General features: G+C 35.9%; 1 protein-coding gene across 1 annotated transcript; it reads left to right on the forward strand.

Annotated features, from left to right (window-relative positions):
• Positions 1-3,195: 3,195 nt before the first annotated feature.
• LOC106072103 (uncharacterized) lies at positions 3,196-21,494 on the forward strand. Its single transcript, XM_013232382.2, has 14 exons — positions 3,196-3,356; positions 5,123-5,255; positions 7,094-7,203; positions 8,786-8,900; positions 9,668-9,795; positions 10,154-10,253; positions 13,324-13,457; positions 14,577-14,676; positions 16,602-16,717; positions 17,151-17,250; positions 18,659-18,783; positions 18,946-19,045; positions 20,129-20,259; positions 20,594-21,494. The coding sequence occupies exons 1-14, from the start codon at positions 3,323-3,325 to the stop codon at positions 20,668-20,670; spliced, it is 1,503 nt and encodes a 500-aa protein (XP_013087836.2). The 5' UTR covers positions 3,196-3,322; the 3' UTR covers positions 20,671-21,494.
• Positions 21,495-21,584: the final 90 nt, after the last annotated feature.

Here is a 21,584-nt window from a genome sequence, read left to right on the forward strand (position 1 = left end):
TATGCAACGTATTACCATTCTGCTGCTTTATATCTGTAGCCTGCCATTAGCACTAATTACGACTGGTAACGTAAAACGCCAATTGATTATAATTATGAATGTGAGAATGAAAGTGCAATGAAAGTGCAATGTAAGTACCGTAACTAAATCATGGAGATCTCAAACTGGTGGGAATTTTGAAATAAGACATTTAACTTAGTAATGCCTCTTTCTGGAAGAATACTTTGTCTAGAAAAGAGATAATAGTTTTTATCCATTATCGACCTTCAAAGTAAGTTCTAATGTACTTTTGTTTTTCTCTGCTAAGTGACCTCTCCGTACTGTTAGTTGTTATAATCATTGCGTGGAAACAAAATATAATTTTCTTGGTTCTCTTTATTATATAGCACTGGAACTCTTTGCTAGCACATACTCCCATCTGGATGCAAGTCCTTTAGAGAGTTGGCAGTTTTTTTACATTAATCTGCCAAATTAAGAATTCTGAATGTTGTTTTTCAGCCAGACTGTAATCTAACATGCAACTAATGGTGGCGTTGATTGGCGCCGTCTGGCGTAGAGTACACTGACCTAACAGTTACGCAACTCAGATATTTTTTATGGAACATTAATAGAAGCTATTTGGGTTTCTGGCCTTACGTTGCTGAGAGAATCAAACACATCTAATGACCACAGTAAGTGCAACGAGAACCTAGGTGAGGTCAAAGTTTCTCAACCTCCTTCGACCTCTATGAAATGTTACGAGGTGGATTGCTAAGTGGGTACTTTAAATAAATGTTAGTAAAAGCAGACACTCCCATTGCGTTAGGGCTAACCTTTAAATAATGTTTAGAAATTTCAACAAAAAGTGTGTTTTTTTATCATCAAATCATCGAAAGCACATGAACATAAAAATGGATTGTAACATCACATCAATATAACAAAGTATCGTAACATCACATCAACATATCCTAAAAATCAACATAATACACATCGTTGTGTAATAGCGTAACACTACATGAAATTATGACTGGCAACTCTGTGGCGATTAAAGAAGTGTCCGCTTGTAACATGTTCGGAATATGTAAATACTGGTTCGGGATTTGCGGCATTGCGTCTACCAATGGCTTTTCCCTCCAAAAACAATACTATACCCTTTTTTAAAAGTAAAATATGTATGTTAAATATTTTAAAAAAAAGGAAAACGAGATTAAACTTATAAAAACTATATTTCTTTCTTTTAAAATTTGCGATGCTTTAAAGTTAAGATATAAGTATTATTATTATTCTTAAGTTGATGCTTATTAAAGTTTTTGATAAAGTAAAGGGGCCTCCACATATTTAAATCCGGCCCTGGACTGACCAAACACAGTCGAAAACATTCACGCCCAATAGCACAAACATCAGCATTTCATGTCTTGTGACATTGGCATACCACCAATTCAACATTCTTGTCATAAAGTGGAATATATTCAGATTTAGCGAGCAGAATTTAAAACACTCTGGAATTTAATCAAATTGAATGATTAAAACCTTTTACTAGGGTAGTAACTATAAAAGCGAATCGTGAATAGGCTGTTAGTAAACAGTCGTTCTGATAGAGCCAATATCGAGTCAGCTGATATGACAGTCAGTACAAAGCACCAGTAGAACCACTCACTTTTGGGGCACAACACAAGATTTGTCGACCATCCTTCTCCATTCTTCTCAGTCTTTTGTCTTGGATAGAATCTCCTTCAATGGCAGGCCCGTCTTCCCCTCGCCTTCTCTGTCTGCCTCTTCTTCCCTTTCCATGTACTGTTCCCTGAAGGAAGGTCTTTGCGAGCCCTGAAGATCCTGTAATATAGCCATAGAGTTTTATTTTGCGTTTTAGTTAGCAGTTCATAGTGGAGTCCAATCGCTATCTTATCTTATCTTCTTATCTTATATAATACAGACGTTACTTCAAAAAAGAAGATGATTACGTCCTACGCGTCATGAATTTAGTCATGCATATTAACCAATGACTTAAATAATAATAATCATGTCTCTATTCCTTTCATTGGTTGAATGGCATGAAATATGTATTGATCACGGCATGAAATATGTATTGATCACGGACCCAGTCATGTACAATAAACGATAATAAAGGTCAATGTATTAAAAACCTACTTCCCACTATATGGACAAGAGCATTGGCTCGTTGTACACGCCCCCCAGAATTGGGCACGCACACCTACCTACAGAGTGTGAAGGTAAGGGAGATAACAAGCTAGATTAGAGCCCTTGGTTAAAGGACGGCGATATCAATCAATCACAGTGCGTCTTTCTAAATCCACTGATTGCAATCTTATCAATACGCACGTTATCTTTTCTAACTGTTTTAACATCAACCATAGACTCTTTTTTTATTAGCAAAGGTTTACTCCTAATTATATTCACTTGATCCAAGCGGTTCTAAGGTTCTTAAATATGTTGGATACTAGTGTATAAGTGTATGAATTTTAAAAGGATACACTGAAAGTAGTTTTAAAGTTTTGTTTTGTTGTACAAGTTTCGAATGTTATTTCAGAATTGAAGATTGCTAAATCCTGGCTCTAATTTAACGCAGGACAGTTGGTAAGTTTCGAACCCGGGACTATTAAGAGCTGCAGTGCAGAGAGCATACCACACGACCAGGCAGTCGTTATATTACGCTTGTAGCCTGGTCGTGCGGTTTGCACGCTGGACTGTCGTTCGGACTTATCGATGGTCCCGGGTTCAAACCCTGCTTGTCTGCCTGGTCGTGCGGTTAGAACGCTGGACTGTCGTTCGGACTTATCGATGGTCCCGGGTTCAAACCCTGCCCGCTCCCATCTTCAACTCTGAAGGAACATCCGAAATAAGTAAAACAAAACATTTTACTATAAGTACATTCATATAGATACAATGATATAGAAATCGAGCACACATAAATGGTCACGGGTGAGAAAGCTGGACAGACCTGTCTCTGGTCATGCTAGACGACCTCTTGCGGTGACAAACAGAAAACTTAGATCCCAACTTTCTCACGACGCAAGGCAGAAGTCAGATGATATTGATAATAATTTTAAAGAAATGATTAATAAATTTATAGTAGGCATATTAAATATTTAAAAACGAAATTAACATTTTTTTCCTAGAGCCTATAAGAAATCGTCTTAAAGTTGAGCGCTTCGTGTCAGTAGTCTGAGAACCATTTATTATCCAGCGATAGTGTCTTCACTTTTTAATGTGTTATAGGCCCGAATAATCAAAAACAAAATATTAAAGTGTGTCACTTGAAAGATTGATTGATTCTAGTTTAGTGTTCCAGACTATACTAAGTGACCACTGACCAGTTTAGACCATGTACACCCTTCTTCTTCTCACAACAGGGCTAGGTAAGTTGTTGTAGAGAATATATATATATATATATATATATATATATATATATATATATATATATATATATATATATATATATATATATATATATATATATATATATATGCCTCTTATCACTTTGGTAAAGAATATTTACTACTTTTATTTAAACATAAAAAAAAAACTTTTTAGAATTTCATTTCATAACTACTAGACAATGTGATTTCTATGTTGCCTTTCCCACTAATTAGACTTCTTGTCTGCCATTTTCGCCCATTCCATTGGCTGCTGTGACCATATCCTTTTTTTTTGGTTCTGGCCCCCCCCCCCAACACACACTGTTATGTTTATGTTCATGACACGCATAATGTTATAAAAATATGATTTGATCTTTTTTTTTAGTTGTTGTGTAGTTAGCTAGGGTATTAGATATTAGTAGCTGAGAAAGAAGGCCCTTCCTCCCCTGGGGCATAGATCTAGTATCTGAGAGAGAAAGCCCCCTTCTCCTTAGGGGCATAGTATCTGAGAATATTTGAGAAAGAAGGCCCCCTCCTCCTTTGGGGCATGGTATCTGAGAAAGAAGAGCCCCTTCTTCTTTGGGGCATGGTATCTGAGAAAGAAGACCTTCTTAAATCGGGCAAAATAAACTGAATAGAAAGATAAGATAAGATAACTTTATTGATCCAAGCAAATGGAAATTCATTTTGACTACAATTGACAACCTCAGCGTAACTACTGTACAATAACAATATAGATGCACAATATAGATGCACAAACGAACAACATTCACACACGAAAAAAAAACAACACATAGGCACTCATAAACCAGCGCTTTATAGATAGACTTCTTTGTACTTCTCGATGATGACAGAATGTTCATTTTTAATGCTGGTCATCCTGGGTCCATTATTACTGAATGTTTTTAATTTTCTTCTATGGTATAATTATGTTTACGCAGAACTGGATCTACGAATTAACAGTTGTGTTAAGTTCATCTGTCTGGGCAGTTGTTTAGAAACATGTCCCAATCTGCTTCAGACAACTTTTTAGCTGTAAAACAACGTCATCAGACCGTGACTGGATGGACTGTACTTCGGGCTTTGTTGTTTTTAAAACCGGTTTGTACGTGGGTGTAAGATGGATCATTGTGTGGTCCGACTCTCCGAGGGGGAAATGACGAGCGAGATGTGTAGGCTATTTTTATGTTGCTATAACACATGTCCAAGGTTTTATCGTGCCGTGTGGGGCAATTTAGACTATAGGTTGGCAAGTGTTGAGCTAACGAAAGATGATTGAAATCTCCCATAACTAGTCGGACAGCATCAGAACTTATAGCAAGAGTGTATGTACAATTTCTAGTAAATGTTTTGCTGCTTTCTCTGTGTTGGCTGCGGGTGGTATATACACAAATATGGCGTAAAATTGTGTAAACTCTCTCAGCAGGTAGTATAGCCTAAGATTGTTACATAGAAGTTTACTTTTCATTTGGAACAGCGCCTGCGAAGGAAGTCTTCTCAAATGTGTCATCATATATGAGGAAAAAAGTTCCACTCCTTGAATTGGGCAAAGTATCCGAGAGATAAGCTCACTCCTCATTCGAGACACTATCTGAGCAGGAAGCCCTCTCCTGGTCTGTGATTTAGTATCGAAGAAGAATGCCTACCTCTTCCCACTTTTCAAAGGATATTTTCTGGCCAATAGAATGTAATAAAACATGTTGAGTGTAAATAATCAGTTTCTTAGTTTATTATCGTCTGCTAATAACATATTTCTATCCTTTCAGTGTTTGTGGGCTTAACCCTTGGAGATTTCACACCTACTAGTCAGTGTGGTCAAAATGGGAAAATTTGCTATGACGCTTCCAAGGATCGTATCCGTAAAAAGATAGATGAAGTTGATTATGTCGGAGGCTGCAGGTGAGTGACCCCCATTCATTCTTAAAGAGCTCTAAAATATAAACGTGTTTAAAAAATACTTTCCGACCAATACAACGTAACCAGATTTAATTCATAATAATTGTATTTAGCACCATGGTGCTAATTCATAATAATTGTATTTAGCACCATGGACTACCTCTATGAAATTTGTAAATCAGTGAGACTTTGTCAACAGTTAAATCTGATCGTCACATTGGTACTCTTAATTAAAATGAAGATTTTGTATTAACAGCAATCTTAATGAAATAAACTCTAATGGTTCCCGACTTTAGTTGGGGACAGAATAGAGTTTTGATCGTTGTGCTGGCCACATGACATCCTCGTTAACCGTCGGCCATTGAAACAGATGACCAATACATCATCTGCACTTTAGATCGCAAGCACTTTATAAAGATATAAACAGCTGCATTTTGACTTAACATAAGAAATGATAATTTATGGTGCTATTTGTTCCTTTGGATACATCAGCTGCGTGGAGAGGGGGGAACTGATGTGTGGGCGACATCGTTCCGACCACAGCTAATGCCCAGGCATTCAGCTCACCGAGATGATCCATAGTCGCTTCGCGACTAAACGAGGCCATAGATTAGTAAGTAGGCAATAAAGTATTCCAAAGCTGAATTTGTTTGTTAATAGACTTTACAAGAAAATATGGAATACATTTAAGTGACTAGACCAGATTTTTGTCAAATCATTGGTCTTTTCTGTAATTGTTTTTGTAATTTTCCGCAATTTCTAAGTTAAGCGTATTTCCTACACGCCAGTAATGGTGTTGGTCTTAGGGGTATTGGTTTCAGAAAACAAATAAATGATAGGATTAGGCCTACCCAGACTACTTTTAGATGGTACTTAACAGAATCTAGCTAAATTTTGTGATGAGAGAGAGAGAGAGAGAAAGAGAGAGAGAGAGAGAGAGAGAAAGAGAGAGAGAGAGAGAGAGAAACAGAAAAAGATATTCCATTTGGTTGCCAAATTTAGAATCAATGAATGAATGGCAATGTCTTCGATTGCGAAAATTAGAAGGAGTGCATTGTTTCAAGTGACAATGATGACTTGGGGCTTATTAGGTTCCCCCCCCTCCCCCTGTTGCAGGTAAAGCCGTTGTCCACCGGGGGTGGGGTCTATTTAATTTTACTGTTCATATTCTGTGCCCATCTTTGGCAAGGAGGGAACGTTTTAATAAACATCCAGATTAAGAGTTTAACATTCAAGTTCTTGTGTACAATATAGGTTTTTATATTTGTTTTATTCAATATTTAGGGCCTAAATTTGTTTAAAAATGTTTTCTCTTTTAAATTTTAAATATGAAAAAAGAAAAAAGAAAACATTATTTTTCTCCAAATGTGATATAATATAGACAATAACATTTTATATTTTAAGCTGTTTGAACTTGAATGATTGATTTCTAGAATGTGATGGTGAATGGCCAAGTGGGCTTGGGTTCGAATCCTGGAGTAGATTTTAAATGTTTAATACAAGTTTAATACAAGTTAAGACTATGGTTGAGGTCTTGAGGTGTGTTAGATGGACAGCTAGTATGGAAACATACGCCAGGTGTCCCCTCCCCTTTCCTCGTATTCAGAAAGAGATTGAGCATGCTAAAGGAGCATTGAAGACGCACCATACAAAATCTTCAATGATAACCTTGCATTTCATGTACAATTATTTCAATTAAAATTTTAGGAACTAAAATCGACATATTGAAACTTCAAAACAAGTCAAAAAAAATATATAAGCCTAGTAATATTGAAACTGAAACTGAAATAAATTTGAAAATATTGGCTACATATTTTGTTTTTGTTTTCCTCGTTGTTTAGAGCAAATCTAAATCTTCTAAACTGCCTGAACAGCGTACAAGACAGTGCCACATGTTCGGATATTCAGAACTATAAAATACAAATTAGCAACTACACTACTGGAATATGTCGTAAGTAGGCGTAGAGGAGTCAAAATACATTCGCTAAATATCTATGCAGCTAGTTGCTTTCTTTTTCTTTAAATTGCCATTATTTTCACTATACGAAGGAGAGAGCTAATGATGTGCAGGTATGCTTATTTGGCTTTGTAAAAAAAAAAAGTTGTATCTACAAGAGATAAAGGGTTATATTTTGAACTTTAGAAAAATCAGATTTAAATGGATTTAATGCATTTATTAGTATGAAATAGAATTTATTTTTAAAAAAAGCATTACGGTACGAAAACAAAAGTACCTAAGGTAGACATCTAGATGTAGGTACTATAGATCAAGAAGTTTTTAAGTGTTGTTAATACATTCAATAGAGTCAGGAGCGGACTGGCTTTACGGGCATTTTGGGCAAATGCACGGTGGGTCGGTACATAAATGGGCCGGTAGGGCCACCTAAAGGGCCTCATGAATGTCGCAATCGAACGCATTACATTAAATTCTTAAAGGTTTAATAAGATTCTCTTGTAAAAGGGGCCCTCTGAGCTTCGCTAAAAAAAATCGTTTACAGACTCCATAGTGTAATGAATACTAATTAAATCTAACAAATTTTCCAAAATAATATAATAGCCTATATCCGTTGGCAGTACTAGTAGTAGGCTTCATCCTTTTAGGGCCTACAGACTTAGCGATTAAAAAGCAACATAAGGCCTATATATTTCTTACTTATGAAGATTCATTATACGCATGCGTTCAGTTATCGATACATTATCACACTAAATACAATGATTCTAGGTAGACCAGATAGATAGGTTGATACCTGAGCCAGCTAGGAAAACCAGTGACTTTGCCGAATTGAAGTCATTGGTTAATATGCATGACTAAATGCATGACGCGTAGGACGTAATCATCTTCTTTTTTTGAAGTAACGTCTGTATTATATAAGATAAGATATATAATTTGAGGGCCGGAGTGTATAGAAATGCCCGGGCCGATCTTAACACCCTGTCCGCCTCTTGTGCATACCTTACTATCGGCTGTTTAGAGTCAAGTAAAGGGAAATAATTACATAGACGCAATAATTTTGGCATGGCATGTCGGACTCCTCATGATAAATATTGTTACAACTAGTCAAGAGAGACACAAATCATGAATGTTCTATTCATATTTTAATCTAGATCTGGTTTAAAGCTCAGAAAAATTCTTAGATCAGGAATTCTCAACCTGTGGGTCGCGACCCCCTTGCGGATCGATTGACGATTTGCCAGGGGTCGCCTAAGACCATTGAAAAAATTACTTGTTTGTGTCTATTCTTCTATTGCTGTGAGTATGTGTGTGTGTGAGGGGAGGGGGGGTCGCGGCAGAGTGGGGGATTTTTAAAAAAGGGGTCGCCGAGCTTAAAAGGCTAAGAACCACTGATTAGATCTACCATCTAGATTTACTCGAGGTACTTGCTATATTTTATTTAATACAAATATTTATACCTAGCCAGGATTTCTTTTTCAAGTATTGCTTATTTTGTATTGTGTCAGGCGCTAGATGTAGATATCTGTGTAAATCTATGTTGCCACTATGGTTTATAATTATTCACATATTATCCACACAGGACCAGACAATCCTGGTCTAGTTACAGATTGTGGAAACCAACTAGGTTCATGCGTCACTCAATTGTACACCATCAAAAATGACTTTCAAAACAGCCAGGCCAAGAAAGCATGTCCGTAAGTTGATAGCAATGGAATTTACATACATATATTAAACATAAATGAATAACAGCACCAGGGACCAAGTTTTTAAGAGAGAAAGTAGTGAATTAAAATGCTAAGAAAATAAGGGCATGCGCCGACCGAGGCTCGAACCTGTGACTCCGGATTCGACACGATGACGATGACTCTTGATCAGAAGTAAACTATCTTCAACTCTGAAGGAACATCGAAACATGTACAACATTTTACAAACATTTTAGATGCGTAAAAAGATACTATGTCAGGTGAACTCTAACGCCTTTCCTTAATAAATTTGACAAACCTTTAAATACGGAGCCCCGAAATAATGAATTTTTTGATGATATGACAATAATTTAATTTTCAAAGACTTACAGAAGACTTAGCTATGTAATGATCTATGTCTATACTATGTGATGGACTATGTCTATACTATGTGATGGACTATGTCTATGCTATGTAATGACCTATGTCTATGCTATGTGATGATCTATGTCTATACTATGTGATGGTCTATGCTATGTAATGACCTATGTCTATGCTATATGATGATCTATGTCTATGCTATGTGATGATCTATGTCTATACTATGTGATGATCTATGTCTATGCTATGTAATGACCTATGTCTATGCTATATGATGATCTATGTCTATACTATGTAATGATCTATGTCTATGCTATGTGATGATCTATGTCTATACTATGTGATGGACTATGTCTACGTCTATTTTGTTTCTTCAACTGTTTTTTCTTGCCTTTCAGAGCCATCAAATTCTTCAACAACTGTACAAGCTCTATATTACAGGAACAAATATGCCCAAAGCCAATCACCGACAAACTGAACGCTCTACTGACAGGCATGAGTAATGAGGATATGACAGTTGGATGTGGTAGGTACATGGGCGTGTCTATCTCGCATTGCGCATAAATATTTATTTATGATATTTTCATCACTTCATTTGGTCATAGCCAGAGGCGTAGTGGGGGGATGCAAGGTGGAACGATGCTCCGGGTGCCACCATCAGTGGGGCGACACACGCAGCCTATATTTCAATTTGATGTTTATGGGAAATGGGTGTGGGGGCACGTTTTGCTCACTACGCCTCTGGTCTTAAAGGTGCATATATGTTTGTGTTTAGACTATAGGCCCTATCCATTTTACTGCGTGTTACATAGTAAATATTTGGTGTGTAAATAGGCATGTATTAATTTTGTGTTGTGATAAGAGCATTTTTTTTCTGTCTACAGATGGACCGTGTGCACAGTTAATTGGAAACTGCACCACAAAACTGGTCTATGATATTGTTGGTATGCCAGTCTTCAAACTCAACTGGACGGATTTCTGTATGTAAGTCAGGCTGCAGTGTTAGATTATAGAAACATTTTTCAAATCCATAATGTCACTTCCTAAACACAGGCTACATTTTCAAATTGATGTCAATATTTTGTTCAGTAATGTTTTCTTTAGTCTTTCTACAAAGATTTGTCTAGTTAGCAGATCTATTTTTTGTTACAATCTTGATTATCCTTTATTTCACTAGTCAACCCATGGCGTAGCATGCACTGCAATTTACCGAAAGTTTTCTTGTAGGCAGCGTATTGTCGAGCAGAGTGTAGGACTGTGCTTCCGTGGGTAAGAATAACGAACAGGGCGTCGCCATAGTCATCCCAAAGTTCGCAAACAAAGCTTACAGCCATCTTGCGAAGTTCGAGAGCAACAGTTTCGTTGATGACATTGTTCCAGAAACCTCATGCGACGCTCTGTCACAACCTCACTAAGTGTTCGACTCCCAGTTCGGCATAGGATAACCAGAAACCAGAAACTTAAAATGATACATAAAAATACTCTCTCTTTTTTTTTAAAGATCATTTAGTCAGAGGATTTTCTTAGTGCTACTGCCACATATGCATGGTGTCAGTTACACTGTGCTAATTTAGTAGCAGTCTAAGATACAACCAACAATTTAAGTACTTTTATGAAGTCAATGACTAAAATTTATTCTACTCAGTCAATGGCCAAACTTTATTCTACTCAGTCAATGTCTAAAATTTATTCTACTCAGTCAATGACTAAAATTTATTCTACTCAGTCAATGACTAAATTGTATTCTACTCAGTCAATGTCTAAAATTCAATTTATTCTATTTAGTCATAGAGCGCGGTGGCTGAGTAGTTAAGCTATGAATGTTAATCAGTGTCTCAAAGCTTGCCAAGTCATTGGTTTTCCTGCCTGATTCAGGCAACCCATTCTATTCTCTAAAGGCACTAGGGAAGAAGGAGCTCTTGTAAAAATTTGTCCTAGCATAAGAATAAGAAATCTGCTAATACCTTTGTCTCTCATTGAATCATCACTTCTCATGTTGTTATATGTCTACAAATCTTATAAGAATGTTTTGATTATATAAAAAATATTGTTATGACTTTGCCATGCGCACCGCCATCCAAGATAGTGCAGAAAGAAGGTGCGCACTATCTGTGACTAAACAAGTCGGATGTTGACATTAGTAGACTAACTATTTCCGCCCAAGCAGAGAGCCAATATGGAGATGCTGTACTCAAGGCAGATGCCCTTTGTGTTTGTCATGTCTCTATGTAAATAAACGTCTATGTCCTCGTTGAGTTGCCTCACTTAAGTTATTACAATTGGTGTCAGAAGTGGGATTATAGGCAACTCAACGAGAAGAGGTAGGCTGAGATTACAATGACATATTTGAAGCTTTTACATCAGCTCTCAATTAAAGAGCTAAGACAAGAGCTTCAGTACCGATGTTTAAGACTTGTCGGTAGCAGAGAAACGCTCACGGCTCGTCTCCTGCAAGCCTTGATCGAGGAAGAAGAAGATCCAGAAACCTACCAATTCGAAGTTGAACCTGGGATTGTTGAGTTCATTGGCGAGTACCAGGACTTTAGGGATGCATTTAATGAACAATTGAACATGATTAGGAATATGATGAGGAGCATGATGTGTAACAAAGTTGATGAAAGTGTGTTGCCCGTAGAAGGCCAAATAGACCAAAGTGATAAAATTGTGTCGCAAGCAAAAGGAGGAATAAACTCGTTAGGGAAGGAGTAGTTACCTGGTCAGGACTGTGGCTGCACAAACAGTGGCGATAGAGGCGCTGGGGATTGGAGCGCCGTCTGTGACTGTGTTGTGGGCAAGTCTGGCGGGGGTGACTTTCAAGGCGAGAAACGTGACGACGATTGCTGCGACGATCTGAACGGTATGTTTCAAATCGAAAGGAAAGAAACAAATGAAGAAACAAGAGAAGTCTGTTATGTGCCTGAAGTGTTTGTTCCTGTTGTACCTGTTACCAGTACCTTAACTGAAGTCTGTTATGTGCCTGAAGCGTATGTTCCTGTTGTACCTGTTACCAGTACCTCAATGAGCCTGACGGAGCAAGACAACGTTGGTTCTGCGTTCAAGCCTGTTGCTATGGACCTTAAAGACCTCTGCCTATCTGTCGGTGCTCACGAGGGAAATTCGAAGCTTGACAACTGCATCCAGAAGTTTAGCATGAACTGTGTATGCGGCGCCATGCGGGGACAGTGCCCATGCCAATAAACCCAGCTATAAGGTCTGAACTTAACAGACATTTGTACTTCTGCCTACATCAGTGGAAGTGACTTGACCGATGGTGAATTAATTCTAGCAGAACCTGATGCAGTGATGGATGAACATTTGCTTATGGAACATTACAAGGGTGCTTCATGTGCATACCTTACAGATGAGGCTGAGAAAGACTATGTGTTTGAAACCATGGCTACCTGTGGGCCTACAACTGTGTCACGAGACGTCCATGGAAAACGTCCGCTGACTTGGCGTCTTAAAACAACGGCCCTGGAAACTACAGTGATCGCCACAACCTCCATTTGTGTTAAATGGCTGGCATCAGAGACTACCGTCATTAAGTCAAAGCAGCGACCACGACATCGTCTCAAGCGTAGACTGGCCAACTGGAAGAAGAGGAAGCGACGGCCGCGGAATACTGTGCAGATGGCTTCGTGGGCAACAGGCTCCCTGCCGTCTGTGGCTCCCACGAATCGACCTTCACCTGAACTGTCAAACCTCAGCTGCAGTGTTTCTTTTCGGGACGAAAAGTGCTAAGACGGGGGCAATGTTATGACTTTGCCATGCGCACCGCCATCCAAGATAGTGCAGAAAGAAGGTGCGCACTATCTGTGACTAAACAAGTCGGATGTTGACATTAGTAGACTAACGATTTCCGCCCAAGCAGAGAGCCAATATGGAGATGCTGTACTCAAGGCAGATGCCCTTTGTGTTTGTCATGTCTCTATGTAAATAAACGTCTATGTCCTCGTTGAGTTGCCTCACTTAAGTTATTACAATATATTCATATTCAAACAGCTGGACTGAAAATTGAATAATCATTTAAATTTGTGTTTCTTTTCTTTGACAGTCAGGGTTACGGAGCAAGAAAGTGCGTTGAGGCTATACCAACAACATCTGGTCCCTGCATCGCCAGACCTGGCACTACTTCAACAGTGGACGATATCATGCACAGCTACACAGCTTACCTTCAAGACTACTGCGGTACGATGACGATACTTTACTGCAGAGCTATTTATGTCTTCTAAAAATCCTAATTTATTATTATCATTATATATATTATATATATATATAATATATATAAATATATATATAGGCTTTAGAGGCCTAGTGCTTTTTGAAAAAAATAAATAGGTGCCGGTACTCAGTGATTATAGGCTACTATAGGTGCCGGTACTCAGTAGTTGATTGCCTTCACTTTTAACTACTAAAAATTAATAATATATGTTGAAATACCGTACCGGTGCGTACCGTCACAAAAAAGCCCTGTATATATATAGTGTTGTAACTCTAAGGGAGGCAACTCAACGAAAGGTAGGAGGTAATAATAGCCGAGGTGTTTATTATAAGCTATCAACAAATAGTTAGACACAGGGAGTAATGTCTTAAGTTCTAAGAGTCCTAATTCATACCAGAACAGCAGAACAGATCACCAACACACTTCCCAGTGTCGCTCCAGGTCTTTCGAACAGTTCGCTAGTATCACACAGAAGAGGCCTAGCCCCAGACTGTTCAGATTCCCACAACCTTAGCCGGATCCACACCAGTCCTCCTTCCTGTATAAACATGTCTTCTGCTACTTGTGTTCAATGGCGCTCTGGTGTGCACTGTCAACATGGCTCAGGATCAGAGTTACAACAATATATATATATATATATATATATATATATATATATATATATTGTTGTAACTCCGTTAGGCTATATATATATATATATATATATATATATAACTGAAACCAGCAATGTCATGTAAAAACAAAATATCTAGCATATAAAAAAATATAATAAAAATAAACATATAAAATGTAGATCTAATAAGTCTACCTAGTAAAAACTAGTAAAAAAGAAAAACTATAGTGAAGTGGAAACATACCGTGGTTTTGATAAAGCTATTGAAATGTTGTATTGTCATTGACAAACAAAAAAAATCTACAAGCCTTTGACTTTAAACTCGTTATGTCTACAGATTATGAATTAGCCATTTGATTTTTTGATTTCTTTCAATAACTTTATTATCCAGTATGATTTTAGATATTTATTATTAGTTCTAGGCTAGTCTAGATCTAGTTGTGTTTGTCATTTTTTTGTCATGTATCTCCAGATGACAAGGGGCAACCTTCTAAATGTATGGCTGATATGGACGAGTGTCGTGATGAAATTTTGGCAGTGACACCAGATGCCAATATCACTACACAGTGTAGGTAAGTGTAACAATAGAATGGAGTGGTTCATGTATCTTGGTATTTTCAATAGCTAAATCTGTTGATAAAATAACCAATTGTAAGCCATAGATCATTGTTCAGTAATGTAATAAAATTAGTTGATCTTTCAAAAAGAAATCATAAAACAATGGAACACACATTATACATCAAATTCAAGAGTAGATTCACAAAATTAAACTAAACATGAAGCTTCATACTTATAAACTCAATAAACTGATTTTTTTTTCACCCTGAAATAAGCTTATCTCCTTTGCATCTAGTTTTTCACTTCTCTGGAACCTAGGTGTTATAATAAATGAAAAACTGTCATGGAGTCCCCACTGTCGCTACCTGGTTTTGGCTGTAGCCGTAGCGGCGTGGGTGCGTCCGTGTGTTGTAGGTACCTCTTCTGGTACGGCTATGATACTCCTCTTAACGATGTACTTTATTAGACGCACTAGATTTGCGAGTGCGCAACATTACTAATATACTAAAGTCTCCAATGACAACATTTGGAATTACTGATGAACACACTGGTAGCAGACGTAAGGTTTATTATATACAAGATAAATTACAGAAAATACTGGCGACTTCAGCCGTCACAAAATATACACCAATAAATACTGGCTGTTCATGCCATGTGGAATAAGCAATCACATCAATGAAATGTTCGACATATAAATCCGAAGAAAACTCTCAAGTTAACATTAAATCAAATTCATTAAGGTACATATTACAGACAGAGAAAATCGTACATCCACTCTCTGCTGGAGTTCTTCACTAACTAACTTTGACCCTTATTTTTGAGTCCTTTAACTTATTCACATAACCTCGTGCTTGCCCGCACGGAATGATACAATAGGTGACTGAGTGTCACTTCATGTCACAGAGGTTCTAAAACTGGACTGTGACACCCACATTGATGAAACTATCAAAAAATCAAATAAAGCATTAGGGTTTATAAAAAAAATTCTATTAATCAAATAAGAGCATAAAACTAAAATGTTATTTAACGCTGGTTAGGCCAATAATAGAAAATGCATCCTCTGTTTGGGACCCCTCAACTCAAGAAAACATTAAGAAACTGGAACAGACACAAAATAGAACAGTGAGATTCATAACAAACGAATATTCACATTTGACTAGAGTAACGCCTTTAGTAAAATCACATAATCTTCAAATACAAAAACAAAATTTAATAAAATACTCAGAAAGACACAAAGATAAAGGCACATTCCTTGTTCTATATGCTTTGCTAGGACAAATTTGTACAAATGCTCTTTCTTTCCAAGCGCTATTAGAGCATGGAATGGGTTGCCTGAGTTAGCCAGGAAAACCAGTGACTTGACAGAATTTAGATCCTGATTGATATGCAAGAGTAAATGCATGACGGGTAGGACATAATCATCTTCTTTTTAAAGTAATGTCTGTATCATAAAAGATAAGAACCTTGATGCATACTCCACGTGAAGTAATAGTCACTATTTAAAAGTTCCATCCACTCCTAAAAAAAAACCAATCTAGTATAAAATATGATTCTACATAAAATGACTTTAAGACAAACAAGCTAAAAGACAAGCAAGCACCATATTAAACATACCTTGTTGATAAAAAAAGAAAAACTTATTTAAGGGGAAGAACTCAAAATTTAAAACCATTTTATCCCTCAATTATGTTTTTTTTCCTTTTCAATATTGAAGAGAATAATAAAGTACCACTAATTAATTAACTTATTTGTTAATTTTGTTTTATTGATTAATTAGAATAATTGTGTACAATTTCAACTTGATCTGAGAATGGAAAGTGAGAAAAAAATGTGCACAAAAATGTTACCAGACTGACAGATTGAGTTGATATAAGCTTTGTACAAAGAAATATTTTAGCTTTAGCCCCTAACTTGCAATACTATTTTTGTTTCATTTTAGAATTGCTGCCAACTTTTTGGAATGTACTAGTAAGTTGCCCTGCGAGACTCAGCTGAAAACAACAATAGACAGCATGAGGCAAATGTTTATAACGGGTGAAGGCCAACAACACTGCCGTAAGTATCATCAAACTTTTGAACAACATTGATTCTCTGTTCGTACCTCACTTGGTCAGATTCTATCACCGCCACTCATTGATCAGGGAACATGAAATGCACCAAGATACCTATGTGTAGTCGATGAATGAACTCTTTATGTTGTGGGTTGTATTTATGTGTATGTTTCTGTTGTGTTGTCTTTATATGAGAAAAGAGTCCTTGTAATCACAACAAATTTCTGTAAGGATCAATAAAGCAGTCTTAGTCTTAGTCTTAGTAATCATACATTTAATGTGTACTGTTGGTAAGCTCTTTATAGATGAATCTTGATCTTTTTATCACATGAATGAAATCAGTGTAAGTTCATATAATCACTTTAGTCTATTTTAAATATATGGACAAAAAAATTAAAAAACTTTACATATGCTTTTTTTTCCCTTCTTTTAAAAAGCTACTGTTGGTTCCTGCACTGAGCGTATTGAGACCTGTAACGGTATCAATGCACAGCTGAAAACGGTCAATAATAACACCCAGAAAGCTCAATTTTGCAAGTAAATGGTCATCTTTCTTTAAATCTTAGTTTGAAAATGATACCATCATCAATTCCAACAGAAAATATAAGATCATTTGTTTTTTTAAATCTATTATAACACTCTCCTCAGTTGTCTAAATTCATTATAATAATTGAGTGCTTTAAATAATTCAGACATCCGTTGCCAAACTTCCTTTTCGCACAATGGTCAGTTGTCTAATGCCATTGTAATTATATCATCTATTAAATGCATCTACTTTTGATTGCCTAATTATTTTATACATTAAAACAGAATCTTTCATTGCCTACATTCATTGTAACACAGTCATCCATTGGATATTTACATTGGAACAACAGCATCATTGGCCTTAATTTTTCATTACACTGAATCAGCAGTTGGCTAAATTCATTACGGCTTCATCATTAAATGCCTATTTACATTATAACAGCATCAATCTTGCTTTAATATTTGTAAAATGTTTTTCATATTTTTGGATGTTCCTTCAGAGTTGAAGATAATCTAGTTCCTAGTCAAAACCTCCAGCAGGACAACAGGGGGTGCCAGTGAGCAGGGCATAAACCCCGGGACCATCAAGACAACCAAACAACAGTCCAGCAAGCATATTGCACGACCAGGCAGTCATCTTTATAATTTATTTTTATCGCCATCATTTGAAATGTCCAAATTCTTGATGGAACCAACAATAGCCTAAATTTAAAGTATCATTTTGAACTTGTACTGAGTAATCTTGGTTATATTAATGAGCTTTGTTTCATATAAAACATATTCAAAGCTGTTGGTTACACCAAAGTCTAGCTCATCATATCATTATAAGCAGACATTATGCTGTAGAGCATTTCTAAACTTCTTTTACATGGACAGCTGCCTGGTCATGTGATATATACTTTGGACTATTGTTCCTATAGTTTTGAGTTCAAAATCTCCTTACTACATTCACTTGCGATTTGGCCTAGAAAATTTCTAAACTTCTCTTACATGGACGGCTGTCTGGTCACATGGTATGTGCTTTGGAATGTTGTCACTCTGGTCTTGAGTTCCTATCCATCTTGCTGCTCAGCTGGAGGTTTTGGCTTGGGAGTTATTATCTTCATTTCTGAAAAAATGCCATAAAAGTATAAAACAAAGGCAGACAATATGATTGAAATATTACTACACTGCAGAACTAATGTATGATTGAAATATTACTACACTGCAAAACTAATGTGTCATTGAAATAGCTCATTACTACACTGCAAAAGTAATGCATAATTGAAATATTACTACACTGCAAAACTAATGTATGATTGAAATAGTTCATTATTACACTGCAAAACTAATGTATGATTGAAATATTACTACACTGCAAAACTAAAACTGAACAGTTTAAGGATGACTTTAATGCATGAGTTCATTGTTTCTCTTACAGAATGGTTGATAGTGCTGTCAGTTGCTTTGATTTTGTTAGAAAGGATCCAATCTGTATAAATGAGAAGATGATAGTCAGCGATTTTGAAACTATGCTGGCTGTTACAATAGCACCAGCTTGTGGAGGTATGTTGACACAATATTACGAAATTTCCATATTTATTGTCCGTAATCTGTCATGTTAGACAAGTTAAGTTTGTTTTTGTTTTATCGCCAACCAAACAAAAATTATTGTTTGTATTGAACTCAAATGTTCTCATCATTTCTTAACAAATTATTTGCCCTCAGCTCCTATTGGTTCCTGTACTGACAGAATCAAAGTCTGTGATATGAATGAGAAAATTGTCACAGCCGTGGACAACTCAACACAGAGAGATGAGTTTTGCAAGTAAATAATCCAGACATTCTTTTTAGATTTTTTATTTTTTAGGCACTTCAACAAAAAAAATTTGAGATAAAATTAGCAAAGAATTTCCTTTGTAAACATGTAAAAAAAAATGCAACATAGACAAATAATTTTATTTTTATTTCATACTTATATTTTTGTTATTAACGGAACTCTATTTTAGAGAGCTTCCTCTATATTATCTGACTTGTGCACTTACATTTGATAATAAAATACAAATGTTTGATTGTTTTTAAAATACATTTTATGTAGCGATGATGCTAATGTGAATATTAATACCATTACAAATCATAAAGTTCTTGTTACCTAATAGGAGATATTATTACCCAGATTAGTCAAGCCAATTAAACAAAAGAAGATATTGATGCAATTATGTTAAAAACCCAGACAGATGTTGTTTTTTTTTTAATTATTACAAAGGTTATATCATTTACCTGAAATTTTGCACAATTATTTATTTTACCTGGCAATACAAGAATCAATAAAAAAAAAAAAGATAACCAATAGTTAATTAGCTATTGACTATTATTATTGGCTATAATTAACTATTGGTAATATATTATTTGTTTGGTACCTTGGACAAGCGAAAGAAATTGTACTTGACAGATGTAGTAGTATAAGTTGAACTCGTCCCTTTGAGGACTCTTGAACCCTAAGTGAACATTTTTTTATGCATTTAAAAAACAATCATGTAAATATTCACAAAGATACTACTTTCTTCACTCCCCCTTTCCCAACTGGTCGAGACAAGTGACATGATCATAGCGCATTTAGAAAGCTAAAAGCTAAACAAAAACAATCGGTAAAAGTATTTCTAATCGCACAGATTTATTATGTTTAAGTCAAGCACATGACTAATCCGAACTAATTGATACAATTACACTTAGTTTAAACTTAGTTTAAATTTTTTATGTTTTTTTTATCAATATGTATGCTGTTATGATAGTTATACGTAAAGTTTTTATGTTAAAAGTATGTCTACTAGTATTTTTTATGTTTTTGGAGTCCCTGGTATTTATATTCTCAAAATACAGTCCCATTTATATGTTATTAAAATAATCACAGGCGTGCAGCAACAGGAGCTAGTTGCTTTGATGGTATCAGACAAGATCCTGCCTGTAAAACAGACAAACCAGAACTAAGCACATGGGAGACAAAGCTCAAAAACCTCGTGAACCCCTATTGTAATAAAGCAGGTATGGATATTAGCAACAAGATTTCTCAATAAGAAACCTAAATGAAATAGAACAAAATCACCATTAGTGAGGATATAATAATGTATAGAGAATAGTTTAGAAACACATCAGGTTGTTTACTGCAAATGTTGAGTAACAATTGCTAACCGTGCCTAGCAACAGGTATGAACTTATGAATTTCTTAAATATTTAAGAATTTATTCTGTCGTAGTAAAGTAAATGAAACTTCCCTAAAAGTTAATGCTTCAAATTTAAAATATATACTTTTGAATAGTATTTATTTGTAAACATATTGCTACCTTCAGTTTTTTCTATTTCATTTTTTTTTTTGCAGGAGGATCTGCGACATTCCTGCCCTATGTTCTGATGGCACCACTTTGTATTTTCATTAGCAAACTGTTGCGGCTGTAAGGAATATGATAATGATATAAGACCTGTGCCTGGGTGTGACTGGTATTAAAGTGTACATGATGATATGTAAGCTATATTGTGGTGTATTCATTTTTCCGAATGTCAAATAAAAATTTTTAGACAGAGTGGTAGGGAGATATTTGTCGAAATAGAAGGAACATGTTACAAATTAAGAATGTGTAATTAATTAATTTTATATTAATGATCATTGATTATAGGTCAAGGTATAACTTCTAGTTTGGCAGCATTTTTTTCTCAAATGTTACAGCATGAGTCATGGCTCAAATGTTTAGATCTTACTGCCCATTGAGCTTAAACACATCACATCCCTATAAACCTGGCCATTATCAGCCTGTACTAAACCATATTGCCCAAATTGTAGACTAATCTATTCTTTGCAATTTGGTGCAATTAGGTCAATGTGGGCTACCTGAGTAGAATGGGCAAAATCTCTGTCAGATACTTAAGGGAACTATAGTATTGTCCTATAATCAAGCTTAAGCTGGCTCCAATGGTTTAGTAATAAAAATGTATTAAAGGTAAAGTTAGCAATAACATTTATCATTTGGATGCTGGCTCCAATAAGTAATTCAAATTTCATCAGGGTTCAATTAGGGATAACTTTTTTTGTGCAATTATAGAGCTGTGCATGCATCATTAGGTTTAAGTAGAATAATAATATTCAAAGCATTTAGTCAACTTTTCATTGATGTCTTTGGTTCTGAGAGTGCCTGGAGCTTTTTCAATTGTGTATACTGACCTAGAGCTTTCATTGTGTTTAATGGCAGCCATATATAAATGAAATTAAAGTATTATTAACAGTTTGTCTCTAGATTTTTTATAATATTCATTTATATTTGTATGTACATTAAATAAATAAATAATAAAATAATGGTGTTGCTCTGTTGAAAGAT

The sequence above is a fragment of the Biomphalaria glabrata genome, chromosome 2 (genome assembly GCF_947242115.1).
Source record: "Biomphalaria glabrata chromosome 2, xgBioGlab47.1, whole genome shotgun sequence".
In the NCBI taxonomy this organism is placed as follows: Eukaryota; Metazoa; Mollusca; class Gastropoda; family Planorbidae; genus Biomphalaria; species Biomphalaria glabrata.